The sequence below is a fragment of the Monodelphis domestica genome, chromosome 1 (genome assembly GCF_027887165.1).
Source record: "Monodelphis domestica isolate mMonDom1 chromosome 1, mMonDom1.pri, whole genome shotgun sequence".
In the NCBI taxonomy this organism is placed as follows: Eukaryota; Metazoa; Chordata; class Mammalia; order Didelphimorphia; family Didelphidae; genus Monodelphis; species Monodelphis domestica.
The window spans coordinates 1,338,906-1,363,362 of NC_077227.1; the positions used below are offsets into that span (position 1 = coordinate 1,338,906).

Genomic DNA, 24,457 nt, shown 5'->3' on the forward strand with positions numbered 1-24,457 from the left:
GGAGACATATTCTCTTTGTCAGGGGGACAAGATTTGGGCTTCCTCTCTCCCCATTTCTCTCTCTCCTTCCATCCCCCCTTGTTCCCCCTCTCAACTGTTTCCCCTCTGAAATCCTTCTATTACACTAACCACTGCCTCCCTTAATCTGCCCTTTCTTCTTTCAACCTTGATTCTCTTATCCCTTTCCCTCCTACTTTCCTGTAGGGTAAGAGAGATTTCTATACCCAACTGGGTGTGTATTTTATTCCTGCTTTGAGCCAATTCTGATGAATAAGGTTCAAGCATAGTCTGCCACCCCCATCTTCCCCTTTAGTGCAAAATCTCTTCTTTTCATGACTCTTTTATGGAAGATAATTTCCCCCATTCTCACTCCCCACCACTTCTCCCAATACATTTCTCTTTCTCACCCCTTAATTTTATTTTTTTGAAGTTATAGTCAACTCACAAACCACATTCTCTGTTTATGTATACTACTTCTAAATGTTTAATAGTGACAAAAGAGTTATCATAGGAGTTATGTCTCATTTTGCAGGAATATAATTATTGAGTACTTTATGATTTCTAGTTCATATTTATATGCTTATATGTTTATATGTGTCTTGTACTTGAAAGTCAAAATATTTATTACTCTTTGATCTTTTCATCAGGATTGTGTGAAAGTGTTCTACTTCATTAAATATCAATTTTTTTCCCTGAAGGATTATTCTGCATTTTTCTGGGTAGGTGATTCTTGGTTGAAATCCTAGCTCCTTTGCCTTCCAGATTATTACATTCCAAACCCTCTGATCCCTTAATGCAGAAACTGCTAAATCTCATTTAATCCGGACTATGGCCCCACAATATTTGAGTTTCTCCTTTTTGTATGTTTGGAGTATTTTCTCCTTGACCTGGGAGTTCTAGAATCTGGCTATAATATCCTTGGTCATTTCTATCTAGATTTTTTAGGTGGTGTGTTGGTGGATCTTTTCAATATCTGGTGTTACCCTCTAGTTCTCGGATAGCAGGATATCAGATTTCCTTGATAAATACTTGAAATATAATGTGTGGGCTTTTTGTTTGATCATGGGTTTCAGGTAGTCCAATAATTCTTAAATTATTTCTCCTTAATCTATCCCAAGTCAGCTGTTTTTACAATTCAATCTTTCACATTTTCTATCACTTTTTTCATTTTTGATTTGATTTTATTGTTGTTGTTGTTGTTTTATGTCTTCTGGATCTTTTTTTTTTGTTTCCAGCTGCCCAATTCTAATTTTTAAGGAATTATTTTCTTTCTTCAATGAGCTTTTGTACCTCTTTTTTAAGAAATTATTTTCTTCATTGAATTTTCCTCTCTCTTTTTCCATTTGTCCCATTATACTTTCCAAGACTTTCTCTTTAGTGGATTTTTGTTTAGCCAATTCTGTTTTTTTAAGGTGTAATTTTCTTTAGTATTTTTTCATCCTCCTTTTACCAAGCTGTTTACTCTCTTTTTATAATTTTCTTACATCACTCTTGTTTCTTTTCCTATTTTTTCCTCTGCCTCTGTTATTTGATTTGGTGATCATTTAAAGTCAACATCCCCAATCACATCCCCATCAAGTCATGTGATCAATCATATGTTTTTCTTCTGCATTTCTACTCCCATAGTTCTTTCTCTGGATGTAGATAGCATCTTTCTCATAATTCCCTCAGAATTGTCCTGGGTCATTGCACTGCTGCTAGTAGAGATATCCATTATGTTTGATTGTGCCACAATGTATCCATCTCTGTGTATAATGTTCTGCTGGTTCTGCTCCTCTTACTCTGTATCAGTTCTTGGAGATCATCCCAGTTCATCCCTCCACTTCATCACTCCTTTGAGCACAATAGTATTCCATCACCAGCAGATACCACAATGTGTTGAGCCATTTCCCAATTGAAGGACATCCCCTTATTTTTCAGGTTTTGCCACTATAAAGAGCGCAGCTATGAATATTCTTGTGCAAGTCTTTTACCTTATTATCTCTTTGGGGCACAAACCCAGCAGTGCTATGGCTGGATCAAAGGGCAGGCAGTCTTTTATCGCCCTTTGGGCATAGTTCCAAATTTGCATTCAGCTGTTTTGACTTCATTGTCTTTTTCTGAATTTGTGAATTCATCTTCCCTGTCTCCACAGTAACATTCTGTAATCAGGTTCTTTGTTGTTGTTGTTTGCTCATTTTCCAGACTATTTATTGATTTTTAGCTTTAATTCGAGGTTGAGTTTTGCTCCCAAGGCAGAGGGGACACTGTTCCAAGCTTTAGGTTTTTTGTACTCCTTTTTTCAGAGCTAGCTCTTGGGGTCTGTGGGTTTTTAGTGCTTAGAGGAGAAGGGTGGTCCCTGCTTTCCTGGTCTATATTCTGGCCCTCAAGCCTCCACAAGCCCCAGAACTGTGATGAGGGTTCCTGCATTCCTGTGGCTACGGGTGTTCTCATTTCTTCTGGCCCTGTAAATGCAACGTGACCCAGTTCTGTGGCTGCAAATGACAGAGCTCCTCCCTGCCTTGGACCTGAGACCAGAGCCCTTCCCCGATGAGAGCTCCTTGGGCCTCGGATACAGCCACCTGCAAGTGAGGCAGACCTTTCCAGCTGACCTCCTAAGTTGTCTTGGAAAGGAAAATTATTTAACTGTAGCCTTTTATTGGTTCTTTCACCTTTCCATCTCTGCCCCTCACAATCCTTCTATTCTTTCAAAACTCAGTGTAGAAGTTGCCACCACTGTGAAGCCCCTCGTGGTTGCATAAAAGCTCAGATTTGGAGCACACTTGAAAAGCTTTGAAGGTCAACCCATGACTGAACAGAAATACCTGCCAAGTAGTTTTCTAGCTTCTGCTGGAAGATCTCCAAGCTCTAGACAGCTCTTAGTTTCCCGCATGCTCCTGATTTCTCCCTCTCTGGCCAAATAGAACAATCAGCCCCCTTTCACTTGACAGTGCTAAAAAAGAAGAAAAAAAACAAAATTGAGGCAGCTCTCATCGATCTTCCAGACTTCTCTCTTCCCATTCGGATGATAAGCCACAAATCCTTCAAATGGCATGACCGTGGAGCCCTTCACCATCCTGGTTACCTTCTTCTGGCTTCCCAGTTTATAGGCTGAACCCAGTACTCCAGGTGTGGCTCTTCAAGGGCCGAGAACAGAGGCGCTTTGGACTCCCGAGGCATGGACATCGGGCCTCTCTGTCAGGCAGTGTGTGGCCTGGTGGGTTTCCCAGAGCATCAGGGGGCCGAGGCCCCATATGCGCCTGTGGAGAGGGGAAGGGAGGAGGATAGTTTTGTATAGTAAGAAGGCAGGCTCCGAGGAGGAAGTTCAGGAACCTGAGGGGAGACACAGGCCATGGCTTTGGGTCAAGGCCAAAGGAAGGAGAAACAGAAGTGGTTTGATCATTGGAGTAGACTACAGACCACCTGGCCGGAAAGAGGAAAGTGATCAGAAGTTTGGGAAACAAACCACGCTCTGGGCACCAAAGCGTCACGGAGTGCTCTCTCTCCTCTCTCTCCCTTCATCTTTCCTTCTCTTCTCTCTGTCTCCCTCTGTCTCTCTTCTTCTGGCTCTCTCCTTCTTCCGATCTTCTCTTCCTCTTTCTCCTCTAGGTCCTCCCCCTCTTTCCCTCCCTTCTTTTCTTCTTCTCTGTCTCTCCCCCTCTCTACTTCCTCCTCACTTCTCTATGTGTCTCTCTCTGCTCTTTTCTGTGGCTCTGTGGCTCGCCTTTCGTGATCGTTTCACCCTTGAGGTGGGAAGCGGCTAAGGGACACTCTCTTCCCAGAGAGGGCCAACAAGAGCACTAGGGGCGCGTGACCCTTCCCTCCCACGGCTGTGATGTGAAGAGGAGGGAGGGAACGTGTTGGGCCCGGAGCCAGTCAAGTACAGGCAAACCCCTTCCTGGCCATGTGCCTTGGACCTCCGGCCCTTTCTCTACCCAGGAAGTGTTGGCTGAAGCGTCGCTGGGCCTGCTGGGGGTTTGGAAGCAGATTCCAAGGATCTCGTGGCCGGGAAGGAATTGATGAAGTGTTGAAGCTTTTTTGCGAAGCTGTTCTGATGGGGCATCGAGGTGGCCCCAGGTTCAAATCTGGCCTTCGCTACGGGGTGATCCTGGGCAAGTCATTTCAGCCCAGTTGTCTAGCCTTCCTGCTCTCCCGCCTTGGCTCCAACACAAAAGGGGAGGATTCTTCAAAAGAGCGATGGTGGTCGGTGACGGTTGTTCTGGGCTCTGCATTGTCTTCCCACATTCATGTCTTGGCCCGTAGGTGTGCGACTACGGTCTCGCTCTGACAAATGGGAATCTGCCTCAGGAGATAGTGCCCATCAGCACCCGGCAGCAGCTCATTGCCACCTGGGTGAAGGCCAAGCAGCTGCTTCAGCAGCAGATTGGCAGCAAACTGGGCACGGACGATGAGGTAAGGGGGAGGGCCTCCCCATGGTGGGAGGGGGAGTGGGCACGGGCGAGGGGGGGATAGGGTGCGAGCAGGAGCAGGGAGGTGAGGGGAGCCGCCACCGAGGCTGGAGAAGGGAGGGGGAGTGGGCACGGACGATGAGGTAAGGAGGAAGGCCTCCCCACGGTGGGAGGGGGAGTGGGCATGGGTGATGAGGTAAGGGGGAGGGCCTCCCCACAGTGGGAGGAGGAGTGGGGGCAGTGGGCCTGTCTCCTGCTTTGGGGGAATGCCTCTCTGGCTCCCTAAGCTGGGTCCCTGTGGCACCCTGGCCCTGCAGACCTACCTGGCTTGTGGTGGTGCCATGAACAAGGAAGCTCCTCGAGGCCAGCAGCTGCCCCAGCCCTGGGACAGGATGAGTCGTGGTTGGGTTGGATGGGGGGCTGCCCCTCCCAATGTGGCCCCCACACCCTGCTTCCGTGCCCACCTAGCCGCCTTTACATCTGCCTAAATGCTCTCCTGGGAGAGCCCGCACTGCGCTGAGCAGCGGGCAATGCCTTCTCCCACTCAGTACATTAATGAAAGCCAGACGCGCATGACGAAGGTTCTCGTGGCCTTGGAGATGTACTCGTGCAACGGGCTGGGCCTCATGGACTTCACCCTTCCCTCCCTGAATCAGGTGTGTCCCGTTTCTTCATGGGGTGGAGTAAGGGGGCAGCCTGTGTGGTGCCCAGGAAGGAGAAGGTGGGCCCTGGGCCCTGAGCTGTCCCTTCCTTCTCCCGGAGAGGGAGCACAAGGTGGACACAGCAGGAAGGCCTCATCTTGGGCTCTGCCCACAGCTACCCTGCCCTGCCCTGCCCAAGGCTCACTATCCCGCCCAGCCTCCGCAAGCAGATGTCTCTGTGGAGCTTCCCCAGAACGTCTGCCTGTGAGCCAAAACCCCAACTCCCTGGGTCAGCCTAAGCCGTTGGCAGATGGCATCCCACTGGCACAAGCGGGTCAGTGCCTCCTGCGGCGCCCTCCTAGTGGGAGGTGGCTGCGTGTCAGCGAGTCATTTGGGGCCTTCCCTGGCGCTTGGTGTTTCCTTGTGGCTGCAGGTGGTGAGGTTGGCCTCAGATTGCAAGTGGACAGACCCCCACGTGGAATTGCAGAGCCTGGTCCGATTGGCCCACTTTGCTTATGGCTTACGTGAGCACGAAATCGTGATGTCCTTGGCCAAAAAAGCCTTGAGCAAGGTTTGGAGGCACAGCGAGGACCCCCGGGACATCGAGTTCAGAGACCCGTGAGTTGGCGCCTTTGTGCTGTTAACACACACACACGTGCGCGGGCTGCCTGCCAGGCGTCCTACCCTGGCCTGAGGATCAGTGTCTACCTAGTTGGCCATCACCATAGGCAGCCCAGCTTCCACCCGTGTTCCTCAGCCCCTCTCTGGGCAAGAAGGTGGCTGCCCCTGACCTGGCCTTCCCTGCTTCCCGAGCAGCCTGTCACTCCAGGACTTGCTGGTGCTGATCAGTGCTTACAACTCAGCAGCTGTCAAAATGGTTTTGCTGATTGAGAGGGAATTCATTTCCAATTTGTCCCTTCCTTCCTTCCTTCCTTCCTTCCTTCCTTCCTTCCTTCCTTCCTTCCTTCCTTCCTTCCTTCCTTCCTTCCTTCCTTCCTTCCTTCCTTCCTTCCTTCCTTCCTTCCTTCCTTCCTTCCTTCCTTCCTTCCTTCCTTCCTTCCTTCCTTCCTTCCTTCCTTCCTTCCTTCCTTCCTTCCTTCCTTCTTTCCTCCCTTCCTCCCTCCCTCCCTCCCTTCCTTCCTTCCTGTTTTCCACCCCCAAGAAACCCATTTCTGAGTGTGGGAACAGGAGAATAAAGACCAGATAATATGGAGTGGTGGAGCTCTTCCCCATCGGAAGTGGGTGGCTCTGCCCGAGAGAAGCCTGGCCTTCCCCAAGGGTTAGGGTTAGGGGAAGGTCTTTGATGTTGGAGACTCCCAGAGTCCTCTTCTGCCCTCCCACCTTCCTGCTCAGGAGAGTCTGCGCATCTCTACTTTCCAGCTATGGCCCGTTCAGAGGCCTTCTTCTTGTCCAAGCCCTTGTGGTCCCCGGGCGTTCTTCCGCGAAGCGTGTCCAGTGCTTGTGAGAGCCAGTGGCCCCTCGAGGCCACCGTGAGCCCCACACGTGGTTTCTCCGCCTGGCTCTGGGCCCAACTCATGGCCATGGGCAAGGGCCATCCCTGAGAGGAGAGAGAATGAGGCGCTGCTCTCCTAGTGCCAAAGGTCTGGGCTGAATCTGCCACGGGCTACCAGCATGGAAAGTGATGCCCACGCTCTTGGCATCTGCATCCAGCCCAGGATCTGCACCGAGTGAACAAGCAGCAATCCAGAGGCAGGCTGTGGAGGCCTCATGCTTGGCCCTGGGAAGTACCAAGAGAATCAGAACCGGGAACACCAGCCCCTGTCCTCGAGGAATGCACAGCCTAACTACTATCGCAGCCTTTGGCAAAAGGGAGCACCGGTGGACGAGAGGGAGGTGACCTCAGCAGGGAGGAGGCCCAGGAAGGGCTTCTTGGAGAGGGGGCACCCGAAGGAAGCCCAGAGAGCCACTAAGGCGAGAGGGGGAGACAGAGCTAGCCAGGGAGAGAAAATGGGCCTGGAGTCCGGAGCTGGAGGGGCCAGTGCCATGGATCAAAGGCCACCATCTGTCCTGGGAAAGTGAGAGGGGCTTGGGCCATCAGGGTTTCTGCGTGATCCTGAAGCCGAGAGGGAGCCAGCCCCTGGGGTGACCGAGTCAGGGACTCATGTGATGGGACTTTGGCTTGAGGAAAATCATGTCAGTGGCTGAATGAAAAAGGAAGGAAGCGAGGAAAGGCCTGAGGCCAACAGCCCGAGGGGGGCCTGTGCCAGGCTGGCCCAGAGGCCGAGGAGAGGAGGGACTGGCGGGCACTATAAACCTTAAAATTTCTTAGACTTATGAATGTTGGAAATTTCCCCATTGGGAAATATCATACTGGAAAAAATTTCCTACTGATAGTAAGAACTCTATTGGAATGTGAAACCCCTTGGCATGGGAGGGTCCTTCTCCTCCCTACTTAAGACTACTTTAGGACAGAAACCTTTTGCTAAACAATGGAAAGGGCTTGGACCTATGCTTAAGCATAGAACAGGAAGTTCTTTGAGTCATGATTGATTTTAGAATTGATACAATAGAGATACTTGGAATGACAGAACCAGGTCTTGGAAACTACAATCTCCACCCTACTCAGAGTAACAGGATTTAGGAAGGGCTGCAGCAAGGATCAAGATTTAATTATTTGAGAATATGACCTTCAACAGACATGTGCAAAGGAGACAGACCTCTGGGCAGTCCTGGGTTAAGCTAGAGCCACCATTGGCACAGGGGAGACATGGACAGTGATTGGTAGATGTGAGAACTGAGGGGAGGGGACTTAGATGGTTTCCTTAAAGATAGCAGGGTCTGAGGAGAGAAAGAAGTCCTGGAGGTTTTGCTCTGAGCGAGGTGGCTCTGAAGGAGGACTGAGGAGGTTGCTCTGTGGGAGGACCAGGAGAGAAGGCTGACTCTGAAGGAGGAGAATTCTCTGGAAACATTTCTTGAAAGGAGGCTCTCTTGAAGGTGGAGCCTGAGGTTGGCATGAGAAGCTTTACCTAGAGAGATCTTGGGTGAGTGATAAAACCAACTGACTGATTTATTCATTCTTATTCCTTTCTTACTTTCTCTCCTTTTCTATTGATTAATCAGTGTATTATAAATTAAATTTCTCTATAAAACCCAGTTGGCTTGGGCTTATTCATAAATTGGGAATATATTCCCTGGTGACCATCTTATATTTAAATAAAACCAAGACACACTAGAAAACACATTTCAGCAGTCATAATTGTTATATATTTCCCTTGCTCCCAAACATTTTAATTATCACAGCACGTGGCTGGCACTGGCTGGACCCAAAGTCCTTGGAGAGTCACAGGAAGAAAGGCTCTAGGCGAGGCAGTGCCATGGAAGGAGGGCTGTTCGTTGCTGACCTCAGGGCCCTGCGCTTGGAGGACATTCCCAGCCCCTCAGCTGCAATGGACACAGGGTGGCATGGGGGGCAGAGGCAGGAGTGTCTGTACTCTGCCTGCAGCAGGAGGTGACTTGAAGACAGTCCTGGGCAGAGGATTCACCTACCCCTCCCATGGGTTTAGGGAAGAGGGTTCCTAAGCACCCCATGGCAATCCCATGACTCCTTCCTCGGAATGATGCTTGTAAACACAGAGCCCAACAAAGGAAATCACTTCATTGCTGAATACAAGTTCGTGGACCCCATGCTTTAGGAAGAAAATGGACACAAAGCAGCTCAAGTGCACTATGGCTCCCAGAGAGCGAAGCCTAGTCAGGAAGACCCGAGTTCAAATCCAGCCTCAGACACTTCCCAGCTGTGTGACCCTGGACAAGTCCTGTGACCTCTATCCCAATTTCCTCCTCTGTAAATTGGAGACAATAACCTCATCAGCCCCCCAACATCATTGTGAGGATCAAGTGAGATATCTGTACATATTACCAAGCAAAAATTCAGTTTCTTGCTGCAGAGCCTTTCCTTTCTCTCCCTCCTTTCCTCCCCTCCGTATTCAGGAAGGAGACGGGAAAGAAGAAGGTTTGGGGACTAGCCTCATGGCCCCCATGCAGCTGGCTTTATAGAAATGGGGCGAGTGATCAGGTCCTTGTGACCAGCCCCTCCCTCCAGGCTGGGAATTCTCAAGGGGCCCAGTGGACGAGGTGGTGGTGGGACCGGGGGCCAGGGTGTTGCAGGCAGAAAGCCAGGAACACCTCCTGGATGCCCAGAAATGGATAATCAGCTGGAATGCCACACCAGGAGCTCACAGTCTAATCAGAGACAATGGTCTATAGGAAGAACTCTCTCTTTTCTTTGGTCCTAGGGGATGGCCAGGGGGATGCCCAGATTAAAACCTGCAGGAGAAGCTGACCTGCACACAGAATTCCAAAGAAAGGGATGGGAAGAGCATTCCTCCATCCTTTTTTATCTGTCCTCCAAACCTTGCCCAACAGCGCCACCAGCTGGTTATACTTCCAAGGCACAAGGCAACAGGGATTTAGAAATGCATGCGGTGTGCAGGAAGGACCAGCATTTCCGGTGGGAGGTGGGAGGGCTCCAACAACTGTAGCATGCCCAGTGGCCAGACCCTGGGACTGTCTCAGCATCCTAGGCTAAAGCAGGTGGAGGGTGAGGTAGAGGGGCATCTGCCCCAGTGGAATGGTCAGATGAAAACAATTTATCCCAGCGGCCGTGAAGCTAGTGGAAGGAGGTGCTGTGGCATGGCTAGAGTTTGGTCAGACCCTGACTATGCTGTCCTCATCTACTGCCTCCTGGGCCAGCTCCAGTTGTCTTGGCCTTTATCTTGCCACTGGACTTTTTTTTAACAACATTTTTTTTCAATTACACGAAGAATCAATTTTGAACAATTGTAATCTGGCATCTCATGATTCAGATTGTCATCCCCAAGGTGGTCAGTGGTGTGGCATTGGTTATTCCAGTGCTGACACATATCACGCATGAAAGATGGCGGGCTTTGATCTGCAGTCAGACTCTAGCAGCTCCTTTTTTGGCCATGGCAAGCATTTCCCATGAGTTCCTTGGGGGACCTTGCACTGCTGATAATAGCTTAGTCCTTCACAGTGATCATCCCTTAGTGTTCCTGCTGCTGTCAACATTGTTCACTTCATTTTGTATCAGTTCATAGAAGTCTTTCCAAGTTTTTTCTGAAATTATCCTTTTTGCCATTTCTTATGGCATGATAGTATTCCATTATAACCATAATATGACATTGTGTTCAGCCATTCCTCCATTCCTCTTAGAAGGTGAAATTATGTATGCACCTGCAGTTTGAAAATTTGGAGGTGCAGGATGATTATGTTTAGTGATCAACTGGGGAGACTAGTCTCCCAATCATCATCAGGGGGGATTGTGAACTTTAGATTTACTCCATCCTGCTTAGTCTAACAAAACAGGAATGTCTACACCCCTACTTAAGGATTAAGTATTGAGAAGGATAGCCTATGACAGATGTGCTAGCAAGTGACAAATCAGAAACAACTGACAGACCCCTGGGCTGTCCTAAGTCAAGTTTCAGCTACCATTGGTACATGCGAGATGCAGGAAAGTGATGTAAAAATTGTCTATATATTTTGAGTCACTTCCTCTCACCGGTCTCTTTTCGTGGAGAGGTGGCTTTGGCGGCTGTGTGCTGAGCATCTTGGCGTGGCGGCAGCTATTGGCCGGGTTTGTCAGTGAGCATCCTTGATATACGGTACTGGGAGAAGCTTACTAGCCTAGTTCAGGTGAGGCATCTTTACTGAACCCTCTTGGAGTTTAGGCTGATTCTTTTCTCCTTTACCTTCCAAACACTATCCTCTTAGAAAAGCCTCTAATCTTCTTCAAAGGCCTTGTGGTGGAAGTCTTTGAACTCCCCCTGGCACAGGCCGGGTGTAAGGGTTAAAATTATGGTTGAGACTGAATGGAACAATTATATTTGGTCGCCAAGGATTTTATTTATAAATCCTAATGGAATACCCAAACTCAGCTGGAAATTTTATGGCGATTTAATTGACATAGTGGAGGAGATTAAGAAGAAAGAAGGAAGGGGCTAGTACCAGGCGGGAAGATTAGGAGATCTATAAAGTAAGATTTTGAGTGTGGAAGGAAGAATCAGCCTGACCTCCAAAGGGGCTCAGCTAAGATGCCCAAACCTGAATCGGCTCAAGGGCAAAACTCACCACCAACACTCCAAGATGTCGAAATGCCTAGCACACTGTCAGCCAGAGTCGCCTCTCCAGGGAAAGAGGAGGAGAGAGGAAGTGATGTGCCTTATATAGACAGTTTTACATCACTTTCCTGCATCTCATCTGTACCAATGATGACTTAGCTTGGCTTAGGGCAGCCCAGAGGTCTGTCCTTTTTTCTGCACATGTCTGTTGAAGGCCAGTTCCTTAGATAATTAAATCTTGAGTTTGATGCAGACCTTCCAAATCTTGTTAAACTAAGAAGGGAGGAGAAATGTAGAGTTTCCAAGACCTGATTCTGTTATTCCAAGTATCTCTATTGTTATTGATCAGGAAATAGCTAAATCAGATCTTCTAAAGTACTGTCTGATTAGAGTAGAATAGTTTTAAAATTCACACAGGTGGGAGAAATCCTATACCTTCTCCCTCTCTCTTCTCCTTATTATATTATATTATATTAATTAAACCACCATAAATTTCCAAACTGACTTGGGTATTTTATTTGGGATATTCCCTGGTGACCAAATTAATTTAGATTAAGTCACAACCCTAAAATTACCCTTACAATAGCCCCTCGATTTCCAATTCTTAGTCACTACAGAAAGAGCTACTAAAATATTTTGTACAAGTTGACCCTTTCTGTTATCTTTGAACTCTTTGGAATACTGACCCAGTAGTCCTATTGCTGAGTCAAAGGGAATGCATATAGTTTATGGCCCTTTGGGTATGGTTCCATATTGCTCTCCAGAATGGTTATCTGTTTACAATTCCACCAACAATGTATTGTGTCCCATTTTCCAACATCCCCTTCAACAGAGATTACCTTCCTTTTTGGTCACATTAGCCAGTCTTATGGGTGTCAGGTGGTATCTCAAGAGTTCTTTTAATGTGTATTTCTCTAATCAACAGGGGTTTTTTAGCATTTTTCATGTGACCATAACTAGTTTAATTTCCTCATTTGAGAACTGCCTGGTCATATCTTTGGACCATTTGTCATTTAGGAGATACTTTGTATTCTTGCACATTTGACTCCATTCCCTATATATTTGAGAGGTGAAGCCTTTATTCCCCACATTTTTGTTTCCCTCTTATCTTGATTACATTGGTTTCTTTGGACAAAACCTTTTACATTTACCATAATCAAAATGCTTCATTGCACATCTTTTTCTTGTCTGGTCATAAATTCTTCACATACCCATGAGTCTGATAGGCAAATGATTCCATGCTCCACTCTTCATTTTGACTTCCCCTTGGTATATTATATGAGATGTTGCCCCATGTTTAATTCCTACCATCCTGTTTTCCAGTTTTCCCAGCAGTTTTTGTCCAATAGTAAATTCTTCCATCAAAAGGTTGGATCTTTGGATTTATCAAACACTAGGTTTTGATGGCCATTTACTACTGCGTATTGGCTTACCTAACCGATTCCACTGATCTGCTACACTATTTTTTAAGCCAGTCCCAGATTCTTTTGGTGATTCCACTTTATAACAGTTTAATGTATGATACAACTAGGCCACGTGCCTTCTATTCTTTAAAAAAAATCAGTCCCTTAATGTTCTTGACTATTTGTCCTTCCAGATGAATTTTAGTGTAAATTTTTTTCTAGTTCAATGAAATAATTTTGGGGTTGCTTGATTGGTATGGCACTGAATAAGTAATTTAGGTAGGATTGTTATTTTTATTATATTGGCTCAGCCTACCCATGAGCAATTAATGGTTTTTTTTTTCATTGTTTAGGTCTGACTTTATTCCTGTGGAAAGTGTTCTGTAATTTTGTTCAGATGGTTGCTGGGTTTGTTTTGATAGATATACCATCAGGGATTTTATATTGTCTACACTTATTTTAAATGAAATTTTTCTTTCTGTCTCTTGCTGTTGGACTTTGTGGTATCTAGAAATGCTGATGATTTATGTGGATTATCTTACATTTTGCAACTTGATGTTGTTTCCTCATTGCCTAGTTTAATTCCTTCAGTTTTTGTTTCTTGCTTTATTGCTAAGGCTAGTGTATCTAATACAGTATTAAATCCTTCCTCCACCCCACTCTTATTGCAAAGGTTCTAGTTCATGCCCATTACCGACAATGCTTGCTCATGGTTTTAGATAGATCCTGCTTATTACTTTAAGGGAAGCTTCATTTATTCCAGTATTTTCTAATGTTGTTATAAGGATTGGGTTTTGCATTTTGTCAGCATCTATTGAGATAGTCATATGGTTTCTTTTTTTAATTAAAAATTTTTTTTAATTTAGAATATTTTCCCATGGTTCCATGGTTCATGTTCTCTCCTCCTCTCCCCCCCCCCCCCAAGTTGACAAGCAATTCCACTGGGCTATCCATGAATCATTGTTCAAAACCCATTTTCTTGTTATTCATATTTGCAGCAGAGTGAACTGTTAATTAACATCAAAACCCTAATCATATCCATATCGAACTATGGGATTGGTGTTTCTGCTACCACAGTTCTTTCTCTGGATGTGGATAGCATTTTTGGCTGTAAGTTCCTCAGTGTTGTCCTGGGTCATTGCATTGATGCTAGTAGCAAAGTCAGTTACATTCGATTGTGCTACATTGTATCAGTCTCTGTGTAAAATGTTCTCCTGGTTCTGCTCCTCTCACTCTGCATCAGTTCCTGGAGGTCATCCCAGTTCACATGGAATCCCTCCAGTTCATGATTCCTTTGGGCACAATAGTATTCCATCACCAGCAGATACCACAATGTGTTCAGCCATTCCCCAATCGAGGGGCACCCCCTCATTCTCCAATTTTTTGCTACCACAAAGAGTATGACTATAAATATTTTTGTACAAGTATTTTTCCTTATTATATCTTTGAGATATAGACCCAGCAGTGGTAGGACTGGATCAAAGGGCAAGGCAGTCTTTTAAAGCCCTTTGGGCTAATTCCAAATTGCCCTGGAGGGCAATTTTGTCCCAATTTTGCCACATCCCCTCCAACATTTATCATTTTCCTTTGCCACCATATTGGCCAGTCTGCTAGGTATGAGGTGGTATCTCAGAGTTGTTTTGATTTGCATTTCTCTAATCAGGAGGAATTTAGAACACTTTCATGTGATTATCAATCATTTTGATTTCTTCATCTGAAAACTGCCTATTCATATCCCTTGACCATTTGTTGATTAGGGAATGGCTTGATTTTTAAAATAAATTTAACTTAGTTCCTTATATATTTGGGAAATTAAATCTTTGTCAGAGAGTTTTGCTATTAAATTTTTTCCCAGTTGCTTTCCTTCTAAATTTGGTTGCATTGGTTTTGTTTGTATAAAACCTTTTTAATTTGATATAGTCAAATTTATAGTCAAATATAGTTTACACTTTGCAATGTTCTCTCTCTCTTGCTTGGTCTTAAATTCCTTCCTTTCCCACAGATATGACAGGTATGCTATTCTATGTTCACCTAATTTATTTATGATTTCACTCTTTATATTTAAGTTATTTACTCATTTTGAATTTATCTTGGTATATCTTGGTAAGATGTTGATCTAAAACTATTTTTTCCCATGCTATTTTCCAATTTTCTAAGCAATTTTTGTCCAATAGTGAGTTCTTATCCCCAAAGCTGGAATCTTTAGGTTTATCAAGCACTAGCTTGCTGAGGTCATTTATCCCTAGTCTATTCCACTGATCCATCCTCCTGTTTCTTAGCCAGTATCATATTGTTTTGATGACCACTGCTTTATAGTATAGTTTAAGAGCTGGTACTGCTAGGCCACCTTCCTTCACATTTTTTGTTATTTCCCTTGATAACCTTGATCTTTTGTTCTTACAGATGAATTTTATTATACTTTTTTTCTTATTCTGTAAAAAGTTTTTTGGTAGTTTGATAAGTATGTCACTGAAAAAGTAGATTAATTTGGGTAGGATTGTCATTTTTATTATATTAGCTTATCCTGCCCAGGAGCAATTAATATTTTTCCAATTATTTAGATCTAGTTTTAAGTGTATGAAAAGTTTTTTGTAGTTGTGTTCATATAATTCCTGTGTTTATTTTGGCAGATAGATTCCTAAATATTTTATATTGCCTGGAGTGATTTTAAATGGAGTTTCTCTTTCTAACTCTTGCTGCTGAGTTGTGTTGGAAATATATAGAAATGCTGATGGTTTATGTGGGTTTATTTTATATCCTGCAACTTTGTTAAAGTTGTTAATTATTTCCACTAGCCTTTTAGTTGATTTTATGGGATTCTTTAAGTATTCCATCATATCATCTGCAAAGAGTGATAGTTTAGTTTCCTCACTGCCTACTTTAATCACTTCAATTTCTTTTTCTTCTCTAATTGCCATTATTAGTGTTTCTAGAACAATATTAAATAATGGTGATAGTGGGCATCCTTACTTAATTCCTGATCTTATTGGGAAGACTTCTAACTTATCCCCATTGCAGATGATACTTGCTGATGGTTAAACATATGCTATTTATTATTTTGAGGTATGACCTATTTTTATAGTTTCTAGTATTTCTAGTGTTTCAATAGGAATGAGTGTTATATTTTGTCAAAGGCTTTTTCTGCATCTATTGAGATAATCATGTGGTTTCTGTTGGTTTGATTATTGATATGGTCAATTATGTGGATGGTTTTCCTAATATTAAGCCATCTTTGCATGCCTAGTATAAATCTCACCTGATCATAGTGAATAATCCTTGTGATAATTTCCTGGAGTATTTTAGCTAGTATTCTATTTAAGATTTTTGCATCTATATTCCTTAAGGAGATGGCTCTCTATCAGTACCATATTTGTGTCATAAAAGGAATTTGGTAAAACTCCTTCTTTGCTTATTTTGTCAAATAATTTGTATAGTATTGAGATTAGTTGTTCTTTAAATGCTTGATAGAATTCACTTGTGAATCCATCTGGCCCTGGGAATTTTTTCTTAGGAAGTTACTTGATGGCTTGTTCAATTTCTTTTTTCTGAGATGGGATTATTTAAGTATTCTATTTCCTCTTTTGTTAATCTAGGCAATTTATATTTTTGTAAATAATCACCCATTTCACCTGGGTCGTCATATTTATTGCCATATGATTGAGCAAAATAGTTCTTAATAATTACTTTAATTTTCTCTTCATTTAGAGGTGAGATCACCCTTTTCATCTTTGATACCATTAATTTGATTCTCTTCTTTCTTTTTAAAATTAGATTAACTAGTACTTTATTTGTTTTTTTTTTCAAAGTAGCAGTTCTTAGTCTTAGTTCAATAGTTCTTTTACTTTCAATTTTATTAATTTCTCCTTTAATTTTCAGGATTTCCAATTTAGTCTTTATATGGGGTTTTAAAATTTGTTCTTTTTATAATTTTTAAAGTTTCAGGCCCAATTCATTGATCTCCTCCCTCTCTATTTTGTTGGTATAGGCACTCAACGATATAAATTTTCCCCTGAGTACTGCTTTGACTGTATTGCATAGGTTTTGATATGATGTCTCCTCATTGACATTCTCTTTAATGAAGTCCATAATTGTTGCTATGATTTCTTTTTTGACCCACCAGGTTTAAAGAAGTAGATTATTTAGTTTCCAATTAATTTTAAATTTGTCTTTCCATGGACCCTTGTTAATTGTAATTTCTATCACCTTATGATCTGAAAAGGTTGCATTTATCATTTCTACTTTTCTGCATTTGTTTGCAATATTTCTATGTCCTAGCACATGGTTGATCTTTGTATATGTACCATGTACTGCTGAGAAAAAGGTATATTCCTTTTTATCCCTGTTCAGTTTTCTCCAGATATCTATTAACTCTAATTTTTCTAGTAATTCATTTACTTCCCTTACTTCTTTCTTATTTATTTTTTGTTTCAATTTATCAAGTTCTGTAAGGAGAAGGTTGAGATCCCCCACTAGTATGGTCTTACTATCTATTTCCTCCTTGAGCTCCGTTAATTTTTCCTTTAGAAATCCAGATACTATACCATTTGGTGCATAAGTATTTAGTAATGATATTATTTCATTGTTTATAGTACCTTTTAGCAAAATGTAATTTTCTTCCTTATCTCTTTTAGTCAGATCAATTTCTACTTTGGCTTTGTCTGGTATCATCTTTGCTACTCCTGCTTTTTTACTTTAGATGATGCATAATAAATTCTGCTCCAGCCTTTTACCTTGAATTTGTGTGTGTCACTCTGCCTCAAACGTGTTTCTTGTAAACAACTTATAGTAGGATTCTGGTTTTAATCCACTCTGCTATTCACTTCCATTTAATGGGTGAGTTCATTCCATTCACATTCAGCATTATGATTACTAACTGTGTATTTCCCTCCATTGTATTATCTCTTTTATATCCTGCTCCATTCCCTTTCACCCTGTTCCTCCTCATCAATATTTTGCTTTTTTGTCACCCTCTCTCACTTCCCCCTCCTTTCAATTACCATTACCTTTCCTTTTCTTTTTCCCCTTCTACTTCTCTGTGATAGTCTATATCTATAGTCTATAGAGTGAAAGAAATCTATACCCCAGTGATTATACTCGTTTTTCCCTCTCTGAGCCAGTTACAATGAGAATAAAGTTTAAGCATTGCCCATCATCACCCTTATCCTTTCCTCTCGGTATTGGGTTTTCATGCCTCTTTATGTTATATAATTTACCCCATTCTATCTCTTCCTTTTCTCTTAGTACAACCCTCTCTTTTGGCCCTTGAATGATTTTTTACATGTCATTCATATACATACACATTGTTCCATATAATCACATTTACATCTACATCACATTATCATATATATCATATCATCATGATCAGTTTACTTCTCCACCCTCTTTCTGAGTAATTCCTTCTATCTTTTCTACTAAAAGTAACTTTTGAGAATTGCAGAAATGCTATTTCCATATGGACATATAAACATTTTAACCTTAATGAGTCCTTTAAATTTTTTCTCTTTTATTTACCTTTTTGGGATTCTCTTATGTCTCGTGGTTGGACTTCAAATTTTGTGTTTAGGAATGCTTGGAAATCGTCTATCTTATTGAATGACCATTTTCCTTCTGAAAGGTTATACTCAGTTTTGCTGGATAGGTGGCTCTGGGTTGTAAACCCAAATCTTTTGCCTTTTTGAATATCATATTCCATGCCTTTCTATCCTTTAATGTAGAAGCCACTAGATCCTGAGTGATTCTGATTGTAGCTCCATGGTATTTGAATGGTTTCTTTCTGACTGCTTGAAGTATTTTTTCCCTTGGCTTGGCTCTTGAATTTAGCTAGTACATTCCTAGAAGTTATCAATTGAGGATTTTCTTCTGGAGGCAATCTGTGAATTCTTTCAATTTCAATTTTATTTTCTTGCCCGAGTATCTCTGGGCAGTTTTCAATGATAATTTCTTGTAATGTGATATCCAAGGCTTTTTCTTCATTGTGGCTTTCAGGTAGTCCAATAATTCTAAAATTGTCTCTCCTTGATCTATTTTCTATCTCAGTTGTTTTTTTAAATAAGATATTCATGTTTTCCTCGTTTTTTTCATTCCTTTGATTCTGCTTTATTGTATCTTGATTTCTCATTAAATCATTAGTTTCTAGATGGTCAGTTCTGATTTTAAAGGCCTGTTTTTTCTCTGTCAGTTTTTGGTTCTCCTTTTTCAATTGGCCCATTTCTCCTTGCATCACTTTCATTTCTTCTTGTATCTCTTTCACTTCTCTTCTCCACTTTTTCTCTGCCTCTCTTAATTGTCTTTTGAATTCTTTTTCAGCTCTTCTAGACTCTGTGTTGTGAACCTTAAAAATTCTCAGACCCTACTTCATAAGGTTGGATTGTGAACCTTAAACATTCTCAGACCTTACTTCATAAGGTTGGGTTAAGACTATTCCCCATTTTAAACAATGAAGGTACTTAGATCAGGAATGTGAGACCTCTACTCCAACCATACTTAAGTCTTCCCTAGGGGAAGATAAAGTTGTAAACTCCTTGCTGAACAATGAAAGATACTTAAACCCATACTTATATAGGACAAAAGTTCTTAAGCTATGCCTATTTTTGGTTTATTGAATAATTGGGACAAAAGGGTGCTAAGTACCTATAAAGGTCAGACAATGTGAACTTGCAAGGAGCAAAGAGGTGAAAACTTACTCAGAGATTCTAGTCTACTCAGGTGTGAATTACTCAAAAGTTTAGTCTACTCAGGTGTGAATTCAGAATGGTCTGTCCTTTGAAAAACATCTACCATGATTGGTAGTTATAAGGACTTAGGGGAGGTGACATAGGAGAAAATTCCCTTTAAATAGGAGCTCAGATTCATTCAGAGGGGCATTCATATTGAGGATTGAGCTGGTGGAGGCAGCTGAGATGATGCTGGCCTGGTGTCACTAGAATCCTTGCTTGGACAGATATTGTGATTGATTAAGGACTGACTGATCTTTCTCTTAAGGGCTTAGGCCTGGGTTGGCCAGGGCTGCCCTGGGTTGGCCTATGCTTTTCTCATTATTCCCCTTTTTCTCTCTTTCTCTCCTTTTCTTTAATTCCTCATTTGTATTAATTAAAATCTCTATAAAACCCAGCTGACTTGGGTATATTTCAATAATTGGGAATATTTCCCTTATATTTGATTTAAAAGCAAAACACTGTAGTGAAAACATATTTCCTGTGGTCACAACCTACTCATCCACTCATATCTACTACAATTTTAAGTCTTCCACTCTTTTAATCACTACAATTTATGACAACCAACTATTTTAACTCTTACAGTGTCCAATCCATAGTTTTCTTTTGGACATAGAGTGTGTTTCCTTTGATTTTGCTGTCCCCTTCTGTGTCTGTACCAGGTTCTTTGTATCCATAAAAATTCTTTAGAGTTAATTGATTTTTTGTTGTTTGCTCATTTTTCTTATCTAATTATAGGTAGACTCTGTTTCTGGGAAGTCAGGGTATCCTCTTAAACTTCAGTTCTTCCTTAATGCTCTTTTCAGCTTATTTTCTGGGTTGTTATGAGGTTAACAGATAGTCTGAGGGTTGAGAGCTCTGAGAGGCTCCTCCCCCTGCTGATTCAATTGACCCTTGAGATACTGATAGCTTAAAGACTTTCCTCAGGCTTGGGTATAAGGTTTTGATCTCACTCTGAACTTGATCAGGTCAGGGGATGATCAAATTCTAGCTCCAGGCTTAGGTTCAAATTTTTGGTCTCAAGGTATTCTTGATTTGATCAGAAACACATTTGATTGACCTGTCCTGAAGCTCCATCCTGTAAGAATTAAAATAGTTGAGGCCATAAACTGTAGTGAGTTAAAATAGTGGAAGATTTAAATTGTTGTAGATAAAAGAGTGGATGAGTAATTTGTGACCGCAGGAAATATGTTTTCACTACAGTGTTTTGTTTTTAAATCAAATATAAGGTGGTCGCCAGGGAAATATTCCCAATTATTCAAATATACCCAAGTCAGCTGGGTTTTATAGAGATTTTAATTAATACAAATGAGGAATTAATGAGAGAAAGAAAGAATAAGAAAGGAATAAGTATGAAGGGCCTTAAGCCAACATGGCCTAGACCTGAGTCTTAAGAGAGAGAGATCAGTCAGTCAGTCTCTTAACACTCACCACAAGGTCTGCCTAAGCAAGGATTCTAGTGACACCAGGCCAGCATCATCTCAGCTGCCTCCACCAGCTCAATCCTCAATCTGAATGCCTCTCTGAATGAATCTGAGCTCCTATTTAAAGGGCATTTTCTCCTATGTCACCTCCCCTAAGTCCTTATACCTACCAATCATGGTAGATGTTTTTCAAAGGACAGACCATTCTTAGTGCACACCTGAGTAGACTAGAATCTCCAGTAAGTTTCTCACCTCTTTGTTCCTTGTAAATTCACAAGTTGCCTGACCTTTATAGGTACTTAGCACCCCTTTGTATTAGTCCTAAAATAGGCATGGCTTAAAGAACTTTTTGTCCCACTATAAGTATTGGTTTAAGTACTTTTCATTGTTCAGCAAGGAGTTTATCTTCCCCTAGGGCAGGCTTAAGTGGGGGTGGAGCAGAGGTCTCACATTCCTGATCTAAGTTACTTTCACTGCCCAAATGGGGAATGGTTCCAATGGGGAATTTTTAAGGCTCACAATCCTTAGTTGTGGGTAATAAGATCCAGGGGGCCTTTCCTCTGAGACCTGTGTCCTCCCTCCAAGCTGTGGATTATGTCTTCATCCCATTGGGATTCCTGGATTTGCTGTGAACCCACATGGATCAGCCCCCTTTAGCCCAGATTGCCCTGGGTTGGGACTCCAGACCTTTGTACAGGTTTGGAATTTCAAGGGGTGTGACTTAGCTTGGACCACTGTTTGCCCAGGTGAGATCTCAAGGTCTGACTATTAACTAGGGCTTAAGTTCAGAACCCGTGATAACATATGTGGGGTGGGGATGGGAGTTGTGGTTTACTCTCGGCTTGCTCTTCACTTCCTGCTATTGCCTCCTGTTCCCCTCTTACCTCAGTTCTCTAGATGGTCTCTGTCTACCTTTTGGGTTTTTTTTTCTTGAAGGTTGTTTCACTCTGTCGCCTTGTTAGTTCCTTCACTCCTGTATTTGTTTTGTGGCAACATTTTAGTCTTGGTCAGAGAGTATTTTCGTGGTGAAATGGAACTGCTGCTCTAGTTACTCCTCCATCTTGGCTCCCAGGCATATGGTTTCTGTTAGTTTTGTTACTGATATAGTAAATTATGCTGATAATTTTCCTAATATTGAACCTGGCATAAAACTGAACTGCTCATAGTGTATGATTCTTGAGTTACATTGCTGTAATCTCCTTCCTACCACTTTATTTAAAATTTTTGTATCAATATTCGTTAGGGAGATTAGTTTATAGTATTCTTTCTCTTTCTGCTCTTCCTGGTTTGGGTATCAGTATCATATTTGTGTCATAAAATGAATTTGGAAGATTTTCTTCTTCCCTTGTTTTTTCCAAATAGTTTGTATAGTATTAGAGTTGTTTGTTCTTTGAATATTTAGTAGGATTCCCTTATGAATCTATTTTGCCCTGAAGATGTTTTCTTAGGGAATTCATTGGTGATTTGCTCAATTCTTTTTCTAAGATGGGGTTGTTTATGTATTCTATTTCTTCTTTTAACCCAGACAATTTATATTTTTATAAATATCCATCTATTAGATTACTGGATTTATTGGTATATAGTTGAGCATAATGATTCCTAATAATTGGTTTAATTTCTTCTTTATTGGTTTTGATTTCACTTTTTTCATTTTTGATGCTGATAATTTTTTAATCAAATTAACCAACAGGTTATCTATTTTAATGATTTTCCCATAAAACCAGCTCCTTGACTTATTAGTTCAATAGTTTTCTAACTTTCAATTTTATTAATCTTTCCCTTGTTTGTCAGGATTTTCAATTTGGTCTTTAATTGGGTATCTTTAATTTGCAATTTTTCTGTGTTTTTTTTTAGTTGCTTGCCCAATTTATTAAAATCTGCTCGTTATCTATTTTATAGATAGCATTTAGAGATGTAAATTGCCCCGAGTACAGCTTTGCCTACATTCCATAAATTTTGGTATGTTTTCTCCTCTGTCATTTTCTTTAATGAAATTGTTTATTGTTTCTATGATTTTTTACTTTGATATACTTATTCTTTAGGATAAGATTTTTTAATTTGCAACCAAGTTTTAGTCTTTCTGCTGCTCTTTGTAGTTTATATTGCAATATGGTCTGAGAAGGATGCACTTAATAGTTCTGTTTTTCTACATTTGGTTGTGAGTTTTTGCACCTATTATATGATCAGATTTTGTGAAAGTACCATGTGCTGCTGAGAAAAAGGCTATTCCTTTCTGTTCTCATTTAGTTTCCCCCAGAGGTCTATCATATTAAACTTTTCTGAAGTTCTATTTACTACCATAATTTCTTTCTTGTTTGTTTTTTGGTCAGAATTATCTAATTCTCAGAGGAGAATGTTGAGGTGCCCCATTAGTAGAGTTTTACTACGTCCTCTGTAACTCAAGTCACTTCTCCTTGAATGCTATGCCATTTGGAGCATATATGTTTAGTACTGATATTGCTTCATTGTTTTGGTGTCTTTTATCAACATGAAATTTCTTTCCTTATGTCTTTTGATGATGCCAGTTTTTATTTTTGCTTTGTCTGAGATCATGTTGGCTACTCTTGTTTTTTTTTTTTATTTTAACTGAGCCATAGTAGATTCTGCTCCAGCCCCTTACTTTTATGGTGTGTCCTTGCTTTAAATGGGTTTCTTATAGACAGCATATTGTGGATTTTTTTATTCAGATATTTTCTTTTCCCTATGATATATAACAATTTTCAGCATATGTTTTCCAAAGAATTTTGATCCATATTATCTCCCTCATCCCTCCCTCCCTTCTCCTCTCTTGGAGATGGTAAGCAATTTGATTTGGCCACCCATGTGGCCAAAATGGCAAAACACATTTCTATATTGGTCATTGTTATAATAGAATATTTATATAATGTCCACCTGGTTAAAGTTAATGAAAACAAAAGTAATCCTCCTGGATATACTATTTAATTTAAATTCCTCTTGCACTACTTTTAGTTATTATGTTTATATCCTCTATCAGTAGCACCTGGCTCTTTTCAAAGTGCTTTACATGTACTACCTCAGTTACTTATTACATGTAAGTAAAATACTTACATTTTTCCTATTTATCCTAATCTATACCTGCGAGTATATTAGGAAAATGATCATGAAAAATAACTCAGATTTACACAGGATCTTAAGGTTTACAGAGCACTTTCCACCCAACAGTCCTATGATGGAAGTAGTGTTCTGCTATACCCATTTTACATACATGGAAACTGAAGCTTAGCAATGTGACAGAACTTGCATAGGGCCACTCACTGGTAAGTGTTAGTCTTGGCTCTCACCTCTGTTTGCATTGCCTTTTCCGATGCTTGGTGCTGCCAGCTTCTCCCAGGCTTAAAGGAAATAAGTCCAAGTCAGTTAGCTTGGCTGTTACTCTCAACTCCATGAAAAAAATTATGTTTGTTTTACTTTTTTATCATTAAGGAATTTTGTTTTTTATTGGTTATATGTAATAAATTCCCACATAATTTCCCAAAGTTATAGGATTAAAACTGTCTCCTTCTCTCCCTTCCCTACCCCCTCCCAGAGCTGGCAAGCATTCAAACTGGGTTACACCTGTATTCTCTTACAAAAAGAATTCCATATTGTTCATCTTTGTAAGAGAATAATCCTATAAAACCAAAAGCCCAAATAAACAAGTGAAAAATCGTATGCTTTGATCTGCATTTCTTCTCCAACAGCTCTTTCTCTGGAGGTGGATAGAATTCTTTGTCCAAAGACCCTCAGAACTGTCCGGAATATTTGCATTGCTCAGAGTAGCCAAGAC

At 41.5% G+C, this 24,457-nt stretch overlaps 1 protein-coding gene across 1 annotated transcript in view; it reads left to right on the forward strand.

Moving 5' to 3' along the window:
* The window catches only part of CFAP46 (cilia and flagella associated protein 46), a 148,665-nt gene that overhangs the window by 23,131 nt on the left and 101,077 nt on the right, over positions 1 to 24,457 (forward strand). The window contains exons 15-17 of the mRNA XM_056794816.1: positions 4,243 to 4,392; positions 4,937 to 5,044; positions 5,463 to 5,647. Of these exons, the coding sequence (XP_056650794.1) occupies positions 4,243 to 4,392; positions 4,937 to 5,044; positions 5,463 to 5,647 (443 nt within the window). The remainder of the gene's footprint in view (positions 1 to 4,242; positions 4,393 to 4,936; positions 5,045 to 5,462; positions 5,648 to 24,457) is intronic.